This window comes from Perognathus longimembris, chromosome 6, assembly GCF_023159225.1.
Source record: "Perognathus longimembris pacificus isolate PPM17 chromosome 6, ASM2315922v1, whole genome shotgun sequence".
Classification (NCBI taxonomy): Eukaryota; Metazoa; Chordata; class Mammalia; order Rodentia; family Heteromyidae; genus Perognathus; species Perognathus longimembris.
Genome location: NC_063166.1, coordinates 16,973,654 through 16,987,640, shown reverse-complemented (window position 1 = coordinate 16,987,640; position 13,987 = coordinate 16,973,654). Strand labels below are relative to the sequence as shown.

Below are 13,987 nucleotides of genomic sequence, written 5' to 3'. Positions count from 1 at the left end.
GACTTTTCTCTGGATATTACCTACTCCTTCTTGCACAAACTGAAATCTTCAGAAGCAAGTGGGAACCTGCCCTCCTCATAGATCATAAACCTCTTAGGCCCAGTTATAGCTCCCAGAATGCAATGAAGCTGACAACTGACCCTTAACTGGCCTGGCCCTCAGTCAGCATTCAGCACCCACTCAAGCAGTAGGAAATGCAATAGTTTCTAGCTCTAGCTCACTACTGCTACCTATGGCAGGTTACAGTATTAAAGCACCCAGTGTGGTTTCTCCAATTCTTTCACTTAAAAAAATACGTGTGTGTGTGTGTGTGTGTGTGTGTTTGCAAATATGTTAACAATTTATTTTTGTTTTAAAATATTTTATTTTCCTAACTTTTTATTCTTCTATCTCTTCTTCTATTTACATATTTTTCTTTATTTTGTAAACAGATTTTTAAATATTTGATTCCCCATTTTCTTTGCTTTTTTCCCCATTGCTTCTTTGATATTTTTAGGTAACTATGGCTATTAAGGGTGTGATCTCTAAAAATTTTTAAGCTCTGTGGTCTTCCATCTTAATAAACATCAGAGGCAAGTTCTCTTTCTTTGTAGCTCCATGTTTCCAAACAATTGCATGCCAAATATTAGAGCAGCTCTCACTTTTGTGATTTTTTACAACTCTTGATGGAAATCGCATTTTCTCTCCCTACACAGACTGCATTGAATGTAAGGCCGTGGCCAGCTCAAAATAAAGTTAGGAAATCTTACCTCCTGAGAGGAAATATAAATAATAAGATTGGGGGTGAATTAAATGGTAGAGCAATTGCATAGCATATGTTAAACTGAGCATGTATAATGTACAAACAACCAATGCGAAGTAGTCATTCGTTGCTAAGTACAGCTGTTTAAACTCAAAGGTTCAGGGACAATAATGAAATCTGGTAGAAGTATTCTTTAAAAAAAAAATATAGTGTGAACCTATTGGCATCCATGGAAAGATTGTGTGCTACAAGCCTTTATAAAAAATAAATGATCATTAATAAACTTTGAAAATTCCCTCCATTTAGGCTGGCACTGGTGGCTCATGCCTGTAATCTTAGCTACTCAGAAGACTGACCACAATTCAAAGCCAGGCAGGGCAGGAAAAGTCTGAGAGATCTTTAGTTCCAATTAACCACACAAAGCCAGAAGTTATGCGGTTCAGCACAGGTCTTCAGTTCAAGTCTCAGGACCAGCTCACCCACTCTCTCTCTCTCTCTCTCTCTCTCTCTCTCTCTCTCTCTCTCTCTCTCTCTCTCTCTCTCTCTCTCTCCCCTCTCTCCCTCTCTCTCTCTCCCCCCTCTCTCCCTCTCTCTCTCTCTCTCTCACACACACACACACACTCAATCAATATCGAATTTCCAGAACTCCATATTCAACTCCAATACTTGAATTGTACAGTTCCTCTTTAAGAAGTGAAGAATTAGATTCTTCAAAATTAAGAAATAATCACATTTATTTTCACAGAGACTTTTATTATAAAATATTGACAACTTTGTTTATTGAGAGCAGATAAGATACTTAAAAGTAATATCAGGAACAATTCACAATTGGTTTTTAAGCATAACATTCAATTTGAAAAAAACTGAAATTTGCATTTTAGCAACTTAGGAAATGTACAAAGATGAAGCAAAGGTTTTTTTCTGTGTGTTACTTTATCTACTTCTATAAAAGTATGGTTTTTCTCCCATCTCTACCTATATTTAACTTCAAATTAAACATGGGGCACCTGATTTTAAATCCCATTAGTTTTGTATTGATCTTCATGGATTAAAATTTCACCATCATTTCATTCCAAATGAATACAAATTGAAGTCACTAGATTCACAAATTGCTCAAAATCCAATTCTATATATTGACATTTCTGAATGTTCTCTAATGGCCAGAAAAATGCCTATTTTTTGCTACCATTTAATTAAGGGAAGTTTAGGAAATGTTTACCACTCCATTGTATATTTTCCTATTGGAAATCTCAAAAAGTAAATACATTTGTAATCTCATTTCCTCAAAATTGAAATCCCTGGCCAAATGAATATGTTCACTTGTAAATTTTCCATAGCATAAAAAATCTTTTAATTTACCAAATCGTTTAAGAAACAATCATAACATAGTTAATCTAAACACAATACATACAGTGTACAGTAGAACAAAAACAAGAACTGCAAAACAACCGCAAACACCTGCACTGATTATAGCAATATTCCAAATTCAATATAGGGGAATGTTAAACTTAGAAATGTAGTTTCTTTTTTCAAATTGTATCACCTCTTTTCACAGAGATTAAAAATAAAATTCACCTTTTCTCCCTCATAATTTGCCCCGTACTCTTGCTGGCTCACTGGAAAGCTAATTTCTGGCATAAGTTAAGATGATGCACTAATTATTTTAATTACATTTGTCTATTTGTTGACTTTCTCCCTACTACTAGAAAAGTGGCCATGACAGATTGGGCTCACAAATATTAGCAATAAAGCCACTTCATGCAGGCTTCAGAGAATAAGATTTCCATTTTACTCTGGATGTTCATGAGCTCTCAACTAGAGAGAACATCTGCTGAGAATGAATAATTGCATGTTAAACTGTTTGATCTGTTTTTATATCTCATACAGAATAACATAACTGAGAGGTCTTTCAAGCTAGCTAAAGAAACAATGAAACACAGATATTTTCAATGCCTTTTGGTCCACTGAGCCTGCCAACATTCAGGCAGATGTTCATCTCTATGAATCAGTACAAACGGACTGAGAAAAGGATAACCCAGGGTTGCTAATTCTTGAACACGTGCTAGTATGGAAATAGGCTCTGAGGCGACAATTAAATATAAAGACAGCAAGCAATCTGTCAAATAAAAGAAAAGAAAAGAAAGCATCAGGAGAAGAATACTTTGAGCAGCTTTCATCTCAGGGGGAGTTTTGTAGAGAAGCTTGGAGTTTCGAAGATATAGAACATGCTGGTGGTGCTTGTGGAGAAGAAATACCATGTAGCCACTGGCCACAGCCATGATAATTGGAGACACGGCATCTCTCACGGCCATGAAAGTGACAAAAATATTGTTGATTTTTAGATTTCCTGGTTGAGTAGAACAGTAGTGGTCACTACTAAAGTGAGATGAATTCATGTCAGTTATGATGATAATATTTAGCAAGCTCATGCTAATGAAGCAATTGAGAATCCAAAAGAAAAGCAACAAGAGAAGGACATGCCATGCAGACCTTGGCTTGAGCCTCCTCCACACAGAAGCTCTGGGGCTGATGGTGCTGGCCTGGACCACTGTGAGGAGACTGCTGGTGCAGATGGAAAGGCCCCGAGACACCCTCTCCAGGTAAAGGGTAATTCTGCAGCCCATAATACTTAGAAAATAATTCAACCTAAAAGCTGCTATTGTCTTTGGCAATCCTTTGGTCAGAAGCAGCATGGTATTTGTCAGAACCAAATGGATGAGAATCAATTGTGCACAGTTCTTCTCAATACCTCCCCCTGAGCTGTGCACATAATTCACAAAAACAGACATATTCCCTAAAATGCCAAGTCCTGTTAGAAGGAGGAAAAGCAGTGCTGTGAGAAGCTGCAAACCCATTTGTTTCTTCATAGGAAGAGAAACTTGCATCCACCAGTCACCCTTTGGAAGTTTGCATCGGTAATGATCCTATCTACATCTGCAAAAGTTCAGATTATAAAACTTGTGTATTGTACATGGGGCAACAAAGAGAGATAGATAGATATCTGTAGTTTTTTCACAGAACCCTATTCTTTTCTCTGAGGTTCTTTTCATTATTTAGGTAGTTTCAAGTGCCTTCTCTTGCCCCATATACAAATAACTAATCTTCTATGTCATATTAGGAGAACCAATCTAAGGGTTCAAATGATTACATATTATGTATACCATCTAAGTATTCTCTCATCATGCTTTAACTGAACCTCATTTTACCAAATACAGTTTTTCCCACTTCAAAATTTTATTCCATGATATTCTCATTACTAAATTCCAAAATTTTGTGGCCTATGCTTGATCTGTCTGTCTTCTTCATGCCTCATGTACAGGAACATGTAATCCAGAGGCTTCAATTCCTTCATATCTCAAATTTAGCTACATCTTAATTTCCAGAGGCTCTTTTATTTTGTTCAGTATTCCAATCTGTGTCACAGTTTAATGAGTATTAAAATATGCAATTCTACTTTGGGGAACCCAGCTTTATGTATTTGATGGTGATGTCTTAATAGTGCAGTGTTGTATTTTTAAACTCCACCCTAACCCTGTCATTTCAGTGCTTGAAAAAGTTTTTCTTTTCTTTTTGTATTTTTCAATATCAAGTTACACTACATACAATTTCAATATAAGACCTAGCATTTAAGCATATTGAAGCAAAGAGGTCTAGAACCAACTTTCTTGTCTGCAAATTCATATGCTCAACTTGCTACAGCCAGGGAAGAGCCATGCAGGAATCCTAGGATTCTAAATAAGAATATCTCCAGGAAATGTCTAAGTTCCATTGAGTTACCTCAGAGGCTCCTAAAGCAAAGCTGGTCAGAACTGGATGTGATGGTGTGTGGCAAGGCAGAATGGCAGAAAATATTTGCTATGGACTGTCAGGAGATAAGGGAAGTTTAGGAATTTTTAACAATAGCTTTGTGGAACAAAGGAGTTTGGGATATAATTGTTGTGAGATGAGATCATACAAAAGGAGTCGTTATAGCGTCTGATTGATATGACCCCAGTTGGGATTTCAGCTGAACCTGCACCATATTTTACTAGTATTCATTAAAAAAAAAGAACAGTATTAGTAATAGTTGTATTGGGATTGGTATCTCTCCTCCAAGTCTGTGGTTTTCAGACTGTAGGCATAGATAGGATACTATTCCCTCACAATGGTAATCTCCATTCTCACACTATTTCTAAGTATGAACAGTATATCTAGGATAAAGGCAGCCAGATGGCTGATCCCATCCCAGTGATTCATGTATATTTTACATAGTTATAATGCAACTGTCAAAGTTTTAAGTTCTCTTTCCTTCTAAATATATTAAAGGTTTAAGTTACATTTCGAGTTTGATATCAGGTAGCCCATGCCTGTAGGAACATGAATTAGTACCTTTCAACCTCTGTGTCCTCCTCTTAAGTATGCAGAGACTGAAGCCTGCTTCAGTCTATCTAAGGAACCAATATATGAACTTATATACTTCTAACATCTAATGAGTTATGTTTCAGAGTCTCATAAATAGGATAGCAATGTTAAATAAAAATTAGGAATGTGCAGTAATTAAATAATTCAGACATTGAAATCTCTTTAAAATGACTGCACTGAAATTATCTTTGACCTGTGATGGATTACTAATGTTTTTCAAAGTCTTCCTAGAGATCCCAGTTTTGCCCCAGCCCTCCTTTTACCTTTGAACTTATCAATTTCTGATGCAGATCAGGAAATTTTCTCTGAGACACCTTAGAGTCACTTTTTCTCTCTGCAAAAATTAAATGACAAATGTCAGATCAAGGAAGTATCTATGCTACCAGACAGTTTGAAAAACAGTGTAGTAAACAGATTTTTTAAAAATATTATTTATTAATTGAATTTTTTGACAGGGTGTTGTACAAAAAGGGTACAGTTACATAAGAGGGCAATGTGTACATTTCCTGTGATATCTTACACCCTGTTTTTCTTTCCCTTCCCTAGATCAGGTAGACATATACACATTACACAGTGTAGCAAAAACATATACAGTAGCCCTGTGGCAAAGGAAATTCACCTAGGACTTTAAATACTTTGTCAACAATAGAGTTTGCTTATCCCTGTCTTATATAATCATACATACATAGCTTTTGAGCTATTTTGATCCACTGAGAGGTCTATTTTTTACCTTTTATGTTGAGTAGTTGTTTGGTTATAGTTACATAATGTATGGTCGCTGACCCAAACCTGTGGGAAATACCATTTGACAAGAAGTTTTTTGTTTTGCAGCAAACAGCTTTAAAAGACAGGTACTTAGGTGCATTTATCACAGACTTAGTTTTCTTCAGTTATAATTACACCTTGTTGCATAAAACATATAAAAGTGAGACTAAAGTATTCTTATTTATAATAATTTATAGCCTGAACAAGTTATAATTAGCATTCTTTTTGTTAATAGTTCAGAGGTCTTTTATTTTTTCACATCTCTTAGGCCATGAATTCATAGGGAATAGGTTCCAGTAGTTCAGGCTCCTTTCCATTGGTTCTCACAAAGTGGGATTCTCTGGATGGAGCAGGCTGGTGCTTCAGTTGAACCCAAGTTCCTTTCTCTTTTGCTTCCTTCTTTTTTTAAAAAAAATATTTTATTGACAAACTGATGTACAGAGAGGTTACAGTTTCATACGTTAGGCAATGGATACATTTCTTGTACCGTTTGTTACCTCCTCCCTCATTCCCCCCTTCCCCCTCTCCCTTTCCCTTTTCCTCCCATGAGTTGTTCAGTTCATTTACACCAAACATTTTTCCAAGTATTGCTTTTGTAGTTGTTTGTCTTTTTTACCTGGTGTCTCTTGATTTTGGTATTCCCTTTCAGTTTCCTAGCTCTAATACCAGTAGTATATAGTTTCCAATGTACTCAGATAAGATACAGAGATAGTGCATGTACACCACAGGAAGGGGATACAAGAAAATCATCAATAATAGAAGCTACAGTTACACATAGCACGTTGAAAGTAGTTACAACAGTGATCTAACAATCGTTTCCATAACGGAGTTCCATAATGGAGTTCATTTCACTTAGCATCATATTATGTGTTCATAAGGTTATAGCTATTGGGCTCTTGTGATCCTCTGCTCTGACTTGGCTAAACCTGTGCTAATTATTCCCTATGAGGGAGACCAGAGAGTCCATGTTTCTTTGGGTCTGGCTCACTTCACTTAGTATAATTGTTTCCAAGTCTTTCCATTTCCTTATGAATGGGGCAATGTCATTTTTTCTGATATAGGTATAAAATTCCATTGTGTATATGTACCACATTTTCCTCATCAATTTGTCTACTGAGGGGCATCTGGGTTGGTTCCATATTCTTAGCTTCCTTCTTTTTCTGGTCATTTTCCTTCACTCCTTTCAGGAAGCTATCTTAGCTCTTAGAGTGCTTAATATGCTCAATATGCACATGACTCCTGTTGGCAAGGATCTTGCCCTTAACTTGCTTGTTCACAACAATGCTAACAGCATGCTGGGTAACATTGTAGACCCTTCCAGTTTGCCATGGTAACATTTGTGGGGCATTCCTTTTTGAACAGTACCCATTCCTTTGATGACTACAATATCATCCTTCTTGTAGATTCTCATGTATGTGGCCAAAGTTACAACTCCATGTTTCCTGAAGGGCCTAGAGAACATGTATCAGGTACCTCTCCTCCTTCCCTTTGTGTTCATCATTTTGGCAAATTACTGAAAGTTGGTGGTTCTGGCCAAAAGACATAATTAACATTCTTCTAAGAAAAATTGTACATTGTCATTATTGGCAATAGGTTTTGTATCAAGCAGGTCATGAATAATGAAGATTTTCTATATGATATTATAATAGCATGTTTGAATACAGAAACTTTGAATGTAAACGAGGAAAGAAAACTTCATATTAAATGCATATGCATATAGAAGTTAATACTGGTGATAAACTTAATGCCAGTGAAACTAATACCTTAAAAAAAAAGCAGCCAAGCATTGATAGCTCACACCTATAATCCTAGCTACTCAGGCATCTGAGATCTGAGGATTTTGGTTCAAAGCCAATCCAGAACAGAAGGTGAAAACTTTATATAAGGATGCAGCTAAAGCTGGGACAAATATTCTCGACATTTTGCAGTGACATCTACTGGGATTGTCCAACACATTTTTCCATACTGTCATATTAGAAGAGTGTATCCTAAGTGATACAGAACCTCTCACTAACTTACTTGCATGCCCAAAGAGAAATAAGGCCTATGCGATGTGCATAAGGAAATGCTACATGGGCATTTAGGTAAACTGCAGTGTTATCAGCTCTACTTACCTTGGTAGCTTTGATGCAGACAACCTCAGCATTGGTCATCTGTGAAGAAGAGGCTTTGAGAGTGTTATTTATAACTTTCAGATTTGTAGAGTTCTTGGCTAGCTAAGATACCAAAAAAGCTTTTAATTGTCACAGTTGTCATCCTGTCAGGAAAAAGAAGCCTTCTGCAGAATTGTAATCCCTAAAGTAAAATTTGCCTCTCCCTCCACAACTATTACATTTGTTTGGCTTAGAAGTTGTCTTAGGGTAATTAAGATTTAATTATACTGGCTAGAAGAGGAATTAAGAAAGCAAACAATTAGCCAAGTTTCCATATCTAGAGTTCCCCACTTCCTAGAGTCTGAGGCACAGAATAAGTCATCCCCCACCCCCTTGGGTCCTTTTTCAAACTCAGGAATGTAAAGTGATGATCAGTGTAAAAGAATGATTTTTCAGCAAACCGCATACAAAGACTTGAAGGAGACTAGTTATTTTGATATACTTAGGCGGTTTGGAAGGTCAAAATCTTTGCCATAAGTGTCTATTAATTCTTTGTTTATTAAACAAAAAGTGGGACTCAAACACCAGACAGGCCCACACTTCATAAATCTACTCATGCTATCTAAAGCACCAAGAACAGTTTTCTAGTTCAAATATACCAAACAAGTCTTTCTATTACTCTACTCTCAAAGAGGAACTCTGTATTCCCTGATGGAAAGGAATAGCAAAATATGTGCACACAGGGCTGAGAGTAGAAGTAGGAACAGTGTCATTTTCTATAAGTAGGAGCAGCACTTGGCTGGCATGTGAGGCAGTCTTCCTAGACAGCAGTCTGATATTGTTTTTTTTTTTTTTTTTTGGCCAGTCCTGGGCCTTGGACTCAGGGCCTGAGCACTGTCCCTGGCTTCTTCCCGCTCAAGGCTAGCACTCTGCCACTTGAGCCACAGCGCCGCTTCTGGCCGTTTTCTGCATATGTGGTGCTGGGGAATCGAACCTAGGGCCTCGTGTATCCGAGGCAGGCACTCTTGCCACTAGGCTATATCCCCAGCCCCTGATATTGTTTTTTTTATGTGACTTTATTTCCTTATCTAGATGTGAACTTGGCATTGAAAAGAATTACAACATACTTATGCCATCAATGAAAACGGCTTTTTGAGATAAATATGATTTTGATCCTTGACTTAGATAAATGCAATCAAGACACAGAAGAGTTAGTATTTGGAAAATAATACAGGTAAGAGTAAGTAAATGTGAATCGAAAGGTTAAATTGTTATATAAAATAATACAAATTTCTGATACAATAGAGTGCTTCTCTTTCACACTTTTATTAGGTTACATTGCTTTGAAAATTGAAAGTAATTTTGTAGACACAAATGCATTTGTATACTTACATAAAAATATATGTAGATACATGTATATATACATTCTACAGAAATATGTATATATATATGTTGTATATGCACCTACATATGCATACACATATTCATATGCATGTATATTGGCACATATATATGGGTACTATACACACAAATGTATGTTGTGCACTATATATTTGAAAATATATTTCTGTGAAAATACATATCACACATACATATAGGTAGCACATGTACACACATGCATACACATGTATATTCATGTATATGCATTTATACTTGTTCATGTATATTTAAAAGCTGTACAAAGAACTCATTAGTTTGACAACTGAAGTTTGTTTTTTCCCCAAGCCCACAGGACCTTATTTACAAACCTAATCCTCAAGGATTCAGATTTTTTCATTGAATTTGTGAGAATATGAACAAAATCAAGTTTTGATATGTAATGAAATCTACAAATAAAATAATGAACACATATTAGCTATCAGTAATATATCATATTATTTATGTTATTTAATCATATAATTACATATTCCTCTTTATTGTATTTATTTTTATATTTTTGAATGCTTTTATTATCTTCAAAGAGTTGTACAAAGGAGTTATTATTGACCAAAGCGGTATTACTAAGATTCTTTAAAAAGTAAAACTTTAAAGTATGAAGTCTAATAGTATTTAAGCAGAATATAGTAATAAATTTTTTGGATAATCTCTATACTACGAACCTCTGGAAGATCATAAAAATATTTGGTGAATAACTGCTGTCCTCCAAAGAACCAGTGTATTGGAAGCATTCCTCTTTATATATTCTGATGTGTTATAGATTTAAATGAATTATGTAAATGAAATTAATTTTAAACACAATTCATGACTCCTTTTCATATTTCATTGCTTTTTTTGTTTTTTGTTTTGTAATTGTCATTGTCTAGGTGATGTACAGAGGGGTTACAGTTACATAAGTCAGGTAGTGAGTATATTTAGTTTTGAACAGTGTCACCGTTCCCTCACTTTCTTCCAGTTTTTCCTTCTCAGCCTTCCCCCTCAAATTGTATAGTTCATTTTCAACTAAGTGTCTAGTGAGTATCACTATTGCATTTGTTCACCCCCCGTTTCACCATTTCTGAGCTCCCCCAATTGTTTCCCAAACAAAAACTTACATAAAGGACAAAAGGTACAGGAAACAAAAACAATGACAAAGGAGGAAAAAACACACAAAAGGAAGAACAAAAAAACCTCTCGTTTCCATTTGTTGGAATTCATTTCAATGAATATCATTTTCATCTAAGCATATCCTCCTTTGGGCTCACTGTGTGAATGTCTAGAGTTCTGTATAATTGATCATGTCCAGGCGTACTTTTTTGTCCTTTACCATCCAATGTGTGGTTTCTTGATGGGAGGAATCAGACTATGCTACACGTGACAGAGAATGCTTGATTTCCTTGAGTTATTTGGGGGGGAAACTGAATGCTCTGTTTGGTCCTCCCTGTCTCCCTTTGGGGACTTTTCTCTGGATATTACCTACTCCTTCTTGCACAAACTGAAATCTTCAGAAGCAAGTGGGAACCTGCCCTCCTCATAGATCATAAACCTCTTAGGCCCAGTTATAGCTCCCAGAATGCAATGAAGCTGACAACTGACCCTTAACTGGCCTGGCCCTCAGCCAGCATTCAGCACCCACTCAAGCAGTAGGAAATGCAATAGTGTCTAGCTCTAGCTCACTACTGCTACCTATGGCAGGTTACAGTATTAAAGCACCCAGTGGGATTTCTCCAATTCTTTCACTTAAAAAAAATGTGTGTGTGTGTGTGTGTGTGTGTGTGTGTGTGTGTGTGAACAGCTCTACTCACATTGGTATCTGTGGTTGGTTTTTCTGGCAAGAAGAAGCTTTCCATGTCTTATTTGTAATGTCTGGATTTATAGAGCTGTTTGTTGTCTTAAAGTACCATGAAGGCTTCAGTTTTTCACATTAGTCAGTTTTCAGCTTGTCAGGGGAATGAAGCTCTCTGTAGAATCTTGATTCCAAAAGTAAAACTTACCTTCTTCCTCTGCAACTATTACATTTGTTTGGCTCAGTTACTGTCTTCATGTAATTAAGGTCTAATTACACTGACAGGAAGACTGAATTGGGAAAGCAAAGAACTAGCCAAGTCTCTTAATCTAGAGTTTCCCATTTCCTAGATCTATATTAATTGTCACAGTTTCAAGCTGTCCTTGTAGTTTAAATATTACCCATTATTCTATTCATTCTACTGCCAAAGAGGAAATCTGTAGTCCCTGACAGAAAGGAATGGCAAAATATGTGCACCCAGGGCTGAGATTAGAAGTGAAAGTAGTGAAAAGAGCATTATTTCCCAGAAGTGTGAACAGCACTTGGCTGGCTTGTGAAATAGCCTCCTAGCTAGTGTTTTGTTGTTTTTTTTTCAAATTTTTATTATGAAACTGATGTACAGAGAGGTTATAGTTTCATACGTTAAGCATTGGATACATTTCTTGTACTGTTTGTTACCTTGTCCCTCATACCCCACTCCCGCCTCCCCCTTTCCCTTTCCCCCCCTGAGGTGTTCAGTTCACTTACACCAAACAGTTTTGCAAGTATTTCTTTTGTAGTTGTTTGTCTTTTTTTACCCTGTGTCTCTCAATTTTGGTGTTCCCTTTCAATTCCCTACTTCTAATACCAGTATACACAGTTTCCAATATACTCAGATAAGATTACAGAGATAGTGTAGGTGCAACCACAGGAAGGTGATACAAGAACATCATCAATAATAGAAGCTACAGATACAGATGGGACGTTGAATATAACATGTGATATAACAATCGTTTCCATAACATGGAGTTCATTTCACTTAGCATTATCTTATGTGTTCATAAGGGTATAGCTATTGGGCTCTTGTGATGCTCTGCTATGACTTGCCTAAATCTGTACTAATTATTCCCAATAAGGGAGACCATAGAGTCCATGTTTCTTTGGGTCTGGCTCACTTCACTTACCATAATTTTTCCAAGTCCTTCTATTTCCTTACAAATGGGGCCTAGCTAGTGTTTTAACTGTCTTTCATATGACTTTATTATCATTACCTAGAAGCAATTTTGGCATAAAAAAGTGGTTCAAAACACTATAAATGAAAATTTATTTTGAGATTTGTTTTGGGTTTTTCAAACTATTTTTGTACTGTATTTTTATTTTCTTGTCTTTTCTTTTTGTGTATAAGGGATTGAACTCAGGAGCCTGAGATAAATATAATTTTGATCCTTGATTTTGTATATAGCAACCAAAGCACAGAAGTTAATACTTGGAAAGATATGTATGTAAGTGTAAGGGCCTGTTTAAATTAAAAAAATAATTTCCACCAGGCTCCAGTGGCTCATGCCTGTAATTCTACTCAAGAGCCTGAGGTCTAAGGATCACAGTTTGAAACCAAGCCCAGGCCAAAGGGAGAAAAAAACTGTGAAACTCTCATCTCTCATTAAGCACCACCCACACCCCCCCAAAAAAAATAAAAGCTAGAAGTAAAGCTGTAGCTTTAAGCTGTAGCATAAAAGCTCAGAGACAGCACCCAGGCTCTGTATTCAAGTCTCAGGATGTGGGGGGTGTGGGGGAGGGAGGATCTCAACTTTAGAAACCCGATTCTCATCTTTTCCTTGGATTATTTCATTTAAAAATTAAACGTTCTCTTTTAACCACATACATATTCATATATACATATATATACAAACATACATGAATACATACATTAATTCACCGTGTACATAATAAACATATCTATTTAAAAGTTATACAATGCTCTTGTTGGTTGGACGACTCAGGTGTTGTTTTGTTTTTTTCCAAGACCTTAGAGTTGTGTTTACAAATGTAATCCTCAAGGAAAATAGTACCTTTTCCTCCATTCAATTTTCTTCATGGAATTTGCCAGAGAATTGGCAAGTTCAACATATTTTAAAATGTAATGATATTTAAGTGTATTTTTAATTAATTTTAAAAGTATGAAAACAGCCAGGTAGCAGTGGGTCCATCTGTTAGTCAGGAGGCTGAGATCTAAGTATGGAGTTTTGAAGCCAGTCCACGCAGAAAAGTCTATGAGATTCTTTTCTCCAATTAACTGCCAGAGCCAGCCGGCAACGAAGAGGGAGTCCTGATTGAGGGGGCGAGGACTAAAGAAAAAGAAAGATAGATGAGAGAAAAAAGAAGACAAGAGACAAAAGATGGGGTTCGGGAGGTCTGCACCTTGAGATTGTAACTCAAGACTGCAGCCCAGTTTATTCTCAACTCCCAGCTTATATGCAGTTTTGGAACCAGGGAATAGCATAGGGTTGTTAAAATTCCAGAACACAAAGAGGCCTAGAAGTTTGCAACATTTGATTACAGTAAACACAAGGTAAGAAAGCAATTCCGGATAGTGGCTGTGGACAAATATCTTTGCATTTAGCACATCCTGGTGATAATAGCACAGCCAGAGGTCATAATGAACCTAGCTGCACATTTTGGCAACATCAGCACAGCCAGAGGTCAGGATGAGCTTAGCTGCTAGCTAGGCTCCCAGCAATTAACTACCAAAAAGCCTGACATGGAGCTTGGCTTAAGTGGTAAAACAACAACCTTGAGTGAAAAATC

General features: G+C 36.5%; 1 protein-coding gene and 1 pseudogene across 1 annotated transcript; both read right to left on the bottom strand.

Moving 5' to 3' along the window:
* Positions 1-2,688: 2,688 nt before the first annotated feature.
* On the bottom strand, positions 2,689-3,627 carry LOC125353629 (vomeronasal type-1 receptor 4-like). The gene has a single exon (XM_048349301.1). The coding sequence runs from the start codon at positions 3,625-3,627 to the stop codon at positions 2,689-2,691; it is 939 nt and encodes a 312-aa protein (XP_048205258.1).
* A 2,512-nt stretch (positions 3,628-6,139) lies between these two features.
* LOC125352930 lies at positions 6,140-7,412 on the bottom strand (annotated as a pseudogene).
* Positions 7,413-13,987: the final 6,575 nt, after the last annotated feature.

Coding starts and splice junctions, on each gene's coding strand:
- LOC125353629 (XM_048349301.1), bottom strand. CDS start 3,627: ATGCAAGTTTCTCTTCCTATGAAGAAACAAATGGGTTTGCAGCTTCTC.